The sequence below is a fragment of the Impatiens glandulifera genome, chromosome 1, assembly GCF_907164915.1.
Source record: "Impatiens glandulifera chromosome 1, dImpGla2.1, whole genome shotgun sequence".
Lineage (NCBI taxonomy): Eukaryota > Viridiplantae > Streptophyta > Magnoliopsida > Ericales > Balsaminaceae > Impatiens > Impatiens glandulifera.
The window spans coordinates 131575448-131582495 of NC_061862.1; the positions used below are offsets into that span (position 1 = coordinate 131575448).

The 7048-nt window shown below is 28.0% G+C and overlaps 1 protein-coding gene across 1 annotated transcript; it reads right to left on the minus strand.

Moving 5' to 3' along the window:
- Window positions 1-4820: 4820 nt before the first annotated feature.
- LOC124943515 (mitogen-activated protein kinase kinase kinase 20-like) lies at window positions 4821-5630 on the minus strand. The gene has a single exon (XM_047484017.1). It carries the CDS (start codon window positions 5628-5630, stop codon window positions 4821-4823), a length of 810 nt encoding a protein of 269 aa, XP_047339973.1.
- Between the last annotated feature and the right edge of the window lie 1418 nt (window positions 5631-7048).

Here is a 7048-nt window from a genome sequence, read left to right on the forward strand (position 1 = left end):
TATATTGAATTTAATAACTCCTGTCGAATGCGACCTGGTGATAGCCATCCCTGATTCGGGCGTTATCGCTGCTCTAGGCTTCGCAGCCAAAGCATGAATTGCGATTCAGTAGGGTTTGATAAGATCACAATTGATGATAACCATAGGTTCACATTATTGAATAATTATAAAGTATAAAAGTGTTTTAAATTGGAATCCTATTTAAAAAAGCATCTTGATTGAAAACAAATTTTATATTGAATTTAATAACTCCTGCCCACAGAATCACCAGTCAAATGCGACCTGGTGATAGCCGTCCCTGATAAATGGGAAAAGACAAATGAGATATTTATGTCAAATGTAGTCGTCCTAAAAAAAGGTTTGATTTTGAGGCTAAAATGAAAATAAAGAGGGAAGTGTTTGAAGTAGTGGACTTTCTCAATGAGCATAATCATCCTTTTGCAAGTACCAAGAAATCTCACATGTATAAATGTCATATGAATATATCTGCATCTACAAGCTTACAAATTGAGATGACATCCGATGTGAGAATCCCTCCAAAGACATCTCATGCTCTTATGACGAAATAAGTATGTGAGAGGGACAATTTATGTTTTATTCCTAAAGTTTACAAAAACTACTTACGATCTAAAAGAACATGAGATTGTATGATTTGGGATACATATAGTGTGTTAGAATATTTGTAGAAAATGTAGTTTGATGATACCAATTTTTATTATGCTATTCATTTGATGCCGGCGATTTAATAACCAATATGTTTTGGTTGATGCTAAATTGCGAGCTGATTTTGGATTCTTTGGAGATATAGTTTATTTTGACACGACCTATAAGAAGAACAATGAAGGTCCTCCAATTGCATTACTTGTAGATGTTAATCGTATAATTTTTTATGCCTCTATATTATATGATGAAACTGTTTTGACTTATGAATGGTTGTTTGAGACATTTACTACAACTATATTTGACAAAAATTAACAAAAATTCTTACCGATCAAGATGAGGCAATGTCAAAGGTCTTAACATTAAAATGACCTCAAACAAATCATCGTCTATGTATTGGATACATTAATCAAAATACAACCATACATTTAAGAGGAGTCTTCAACGAGTTTAGAGAGTTTTCGAAGGATATTGCTTCATGTATATATGATTTTGATGAAAAGAAAGATTTTATTGAAGTTGAAATCTAATGTTGACAAAGTGCGCATTTCAAGACAATGATGGTTGATGCGTATGTTTTGCATAAAGGAAAGTGAGCTTTAGAATATGGATGATATATGTGTTGTGTAGATATGACTACAACCCAAATAAGTGATAGCATGAATAGTATAGTTTTGAAAATGTATGTCTCCTATAAACACAAGTTCTTAGAATATTTCAATCACTTCCAAATATTTATTGATGATCGTATATATGAGGAGTTAAAAATTTATTTTCAATCAACTATTTGTGTGCCATGTTTGTCCTACACAATTGAGGTCTTAAAATAATATAAGTAATATGTACACTCTTGAGGCATTCAAGTGTTTTGAACAACAATGGTTAATGTCTCACGAAAGTGGTGTATAATTTTTTAAAGATATGATACACAAACAAAATATAAAATTAGTCACCTCAAAAAATAGATACCATTATATAGTTACAATTGAAAAATTGGTGATAAAATTGAGTGTAGTCGGTAATTTGATTTTGGTAAAATGTTACGTTCTCATATTTTGAAAATATTCACGATGAGAAACATTTTGAAGATTTTTCCTCAATTAATATTAAGAAAGTGAACTCGAACAACAAAAAATGAATATTTTGGAGTTACTGTTTGATGTTGAGAAACATTAGTAGTTTAGATCCAATAATACTTCAAAATATCCAAAGATTGTGATGATACTTTTATAAGAGTCAAATGAATTAAAGTGAAGAAGAAAACATACTTTGATAATAGATTAAAAGATGTCTTAAAGAAAGATATAAGGAAAAGAAAAACAACAAGAAAAACAAGTCATGCAACAATAATTCCGACAATTCACCATTTCAATCAAACAACAATAATTATGGTATTTATTTCAAGTCATTATGTACTGAGAGATTTTTAATTGTTTTACTGTTTCAACTTTCAATTTCAATGTCAACAATAGATACAGTATTAACTCTACAACATTACAATGTAAGTTTGAACATAGATGCTAACACTCAATTTACTCTATTTTTTTCATTTCAACTTTCTCAAGTAGGGTCAACTACGTGCACGCATTCACTTCACATGGCTGCTTTAAACGATGGATCTTGAAGCCTTTCTCATCGGACCACATGGAACTAGAAACATCAATTACTCCTCAATTTTATTATTTCATTTCAAACTAATTTAATTCTGTTATTTCACTATTTCATTGCTTTAAACAACAAGAAAAACAAGCATGCAATAATAATTCCGATATTTCACTATTTCAGTCAAATAACAATAATTATGATATTTATTTCAAGTCATTATGTACTAAGAGATTTTTAATTGCTTTACTATTTCAGCATTCAATTTCAATGTCAACAATAACTACAGTATCAACTCTATAACATTGGAATGCAAGTTTGAACATAGATGCTAACACTCAATTTACTGTATTTTTGTCATCTCATCTTTCTCATGTAGGGTCAACTACGTGCACGCATTCACTTCACTTGGTTGCTTTAAACAATAGATCTTGAAGCATTTCTCATCGGACCACATGGAACTAGAAACATCAATTACTCATCAATTTTATTATTTCATTTCTGACTAATTCAATTCAACTTATTCATATCACTCATGATTGTATGTAATACTTTAATTTGTACATAAATTATTACTTTTATTTATATTAGCTAAAAAGTAGTATAATAGCTAATATTTATTGGCGGGCCTAATCTAATATAGAAATAACATGTGTATCGCGCGTCACTTGATAGCGTAAAGCATCGACATTAAAGCGCGCTTCACCTAAGAGCGTCGTAATATGTTAAACGCGCTTCACATTAGAGAGCGCTTCATTGCGCTTCACAGTGGCGACATGTGAAACATCATTTGATAGCGTAAAGCATCGACATTAAAGCATCATTTGAGAGTTCTCTTCACCCCATCAACATGTGAAGTGTGTTTCACATGAGAGTAATAGTTGTGAAGTCAACCATATTACTTCAAAAATAATTACAAAAGTAATAGTGGAGAAGTCTTACAACAAATTTCTATTAGTGAAAAATCCTATGTATAGAGTTATTGTCATCAAATAACTCAAATGACTTATTTATGTGATTATAAATGTTAAGAACCATTTTTATTTTATTTAATTAAAATGTTAGTATAAATATTATTGTATCCATACAATTTAATGCGTAAATTTAGTTAGAATAGATTGAATATATGGAAGCGATTTGAGTTGAAGCGAAAATCAATGAATGTATTCTAGTTCTTCTTAATTAAAAAATATTAAAATTTCATAATGAAGAATAATCTCCTAGAGTTCAACATATAATTCCAAATGTTTGTACACGTTATTAAATAAATTAATTTACACCTTACTATTTTTTTTTTGAATTATGAAGAACTAGAATGACACCCACAACCATGCTCTCAATTCTATTCAAAACGGTTTCAAGGGGAATCGAACCCGTAATCTTTTGATCTCTTAGGTCGACGCTTTACCCTAGGCCACTTTGGTGAAGTTAATTTACACTTTAATGTGTATTTAAATTTAATTAATTAAATATATATATATATATATATATATATATATATTAAATGTTAATGACAATATATGTGAGTATTAATATATGTTATATGTAAATTTAAAAAATAACATAGTAATTAGTAGGAATAAAATAAAATTTAAATTAATAACATTAAAATATAAAATATGTTTTAAACTAATAAAAATAACATGGTAATTAATGAAATAAAAAAACCTAATTAATAGGAATAAATTTAAATTTAATAACCTTAACTAATTGTTAAGAGAATATAAAACTAATCTTTTTAATAAAATTAACTATTAGGAGAATTATATAAAGCAGACATCCAAACTGGCCTTAACTTGCTTCCATGATATGATAAAATTTTAACATGACCTGGGAGACACACTTGGCTTAGTGAAGTAAGAACTCGAGCTAGGCTACCAAACGAAGCAAATTAACATATCAAAATCATAACAACAGAATGAACAAAAAGTTTTGAACGATTCTTGAATAGATGCTACAAAACTCAGTTGGTTACGAGCCAACTATTGGACGGATGCCATCTGATCATGTTATTATATATAATTTGATAATAATCTACTTGATCCAATAACTCAATGTTTACGAACGTAAATGAAAATGCATGTTTGAATGAATGGGATTCGGATTCATGTGATATTCGAATTCTTCTGATAATTACTTTTTATCTTGTTGTTATATCATGACTCCTCATTATAAGTAATGAGTTATTGATAATGTTTCGGTTGAATCACGTAAAATGGAAAATCGCTGAATGTTCGATCGACTTCTACATTAACATCTAATCTAATCTGAATTCTGTTTGGAATACTGCAAGGAGCTTAGGCTAATTGTTGGTTCATCATAAGTGGAAGTTCTATGCATGACATTCAAATTCAGTCCAAGACTAGTGGCTTGAAAGTATTTAATTGTGAAATCAATTTAATGATATAATGTTTTTCTGTCATTCTTGGTCAGCACCATGCATATAAGAAACTATTTAAAAACAATAAAAGTTAAATCATAAAAGAATTATATTATATATTACAAAATCCTTATAGTTTTACAAGGGTAATTTTTCAATAAATTAATTCAAATTCAAATTATGAGTTGAATTCTTTCGTCTTTCTCAATACGAAGGGATGACTGAGAAGTGATTCAACATTCCATCTATTCCAAAAATCCCTCACAAGACACCTTTGTAAGAAATCTTTTGCCTCAAATGACAGCCCGTCGGGAATTATTGGTACGACGTCGTGTTTTGCCACAAAATTCTTTATATCCTTATTAGTCGGAAATCCTTCCCATACTTTCTTCTGTCCGGTTAGCATCTTTAATACAGTACAACCCAATGCCCAAATATCACATGGCCAGTTATATACTCCGTGTGTTATCACTTCAGGCGCCATATATTCTGGCGTCCCTCGCCTTCCGTCAGTTCCGTTAATAACTCCTGCTTTCATGGCCAATCCAAAATCTGCAATCTTTGGAACTCCATCGCCCGTCAATAATATATTTTCCGGCTTAATATCGCAATGAACCAAACCCAATTGATGAATGTCTTTCAAACCCAACAAAATTCCTTTAACATATTCGCTCACCTCCATCTCCGATAATCCTCCACAAGTTTTCTTTAAGTCGCCGCCGGAAGCGTACTCCAAAAATATGTTGAAATCCGAACAACCATAATAACCAATGATGTTTGGATGATCATCTTTAAATATCGACAAAAACTGTTTCTCACGGTCGAGAGAATCCTTACTGATGAATGATTTAACGGCCATAAGTGGCGGAAGAATAAGAGAGATAGGATCATCAGGCAAAGGACGAGCTTCATAGACAACCCCATAACTACCGACACCAAGAACTCTCCCCCTTTCCCACCATTGATCGCTATCATTCAACTTTGCCATTGTCAATTGATATTTTGTATTTGTATAAGTTTGTGTTGAGAGAAAATAACATAGAATGAAATTACTTATCATTATGATTTTGGTCTTATTAATATCATAAGAATTTTAAATAATATTTCTAAATTTTAGGAATAATATTTCTAAATTTTAGGAAGATGAATCCTTTATTTTTTAAATTGTTTTTTTTTAATACTTATAATTTCAAATTCTTTTATTATTATTATTATTATTATTTATACATTAGTTTAACCAATATCTTATATTTAAGAATTATATTTTTATTATTTGACATATTTTTCTTAAATATTTAAATTTGTATATAATAAATCACATAATCTTATTTGAGATTCAAATATGAATGAATTTTTATTAAATAAAATTTAAATCACATATTCTAATTTGCATATATTAATATCGAATAATAATAAAAATGTAAATTATTTTTTATTAATGTCAAAATATTAATTAGCATAAACATCCCTAATAAAGTGTGATTAAACACTAACAAGAAGAAAGAGAAAAAAAAAACTTGTAATTAAGAAAGAATATGATTTCTTGTGAAATAAAATTAAAAAAATCTATAAACCAATAATCTTGTAATTTTGAACCGATTTATAATGCATCACTTACAATAATTTATACTAATAAACAGGCTAATTAATAGGAAATAACAATATACCTAATAAAATAGAATTTAAATTTATAACCTCTTAACTAACTAATAAAAGAATAAAAAAATTAAAAAGCTAATTAATATAAATTGACATGCCTAATTAATAGGAAGAAAATAAAATTTTAATTTAAAAACCTATTAGTAAACAAATAAAATAATAAAAATTTATAGAAATAAAATAAATTTTAAATTTAATAACTTTTTAACTAACTAATTGGAGAATTTAAAATAGATTAAAATGCCTAGTTAATTAATAAGAATAAATTTAAATTTAATAACCTTACCAAACTATTAAAAGAATAAATAGATTTTAAATAGTATTTTTAATAAAACTAGTAAGATCCCCATGCCATGCACACGGGTAAAAATATATTGTTATAATGTACCGTGTTCATTAAATTTAGTATTTGAATTTAAAATATAAAGTGTTATTAGACTTGGTTAAAAAATTATAATTGTTTTTGTTAAGTTACTAGTTTGAAACACATCTATAGTATATTTAATTTTATTTTTAACCATTTAAGTTTATGGGTGGATCAATCTAGAATCCGACTTAAATATGTATTTACTCTCACATATTTAATTAAATTAATCACAGCTATAGATTAGACAATCTGAATACTTTCAAAATTAAGCCTCATCATAATATATATATATATAGATTATCTCTATATAATTCTAATATGTAATGATATGTTTTAATGTAAACTTATTTTAATAGATAAATGATATTTTTATTTATTTT

Coding starts and splice junctions, on each gene's coding strand:
- LOC124943515 (XM_047484017.1), bottom strand. CDS start 5,630: ATGGCAAAGTTGAATGATAGCGATCAATGGTGGGAAAGGGGGAGAGTT.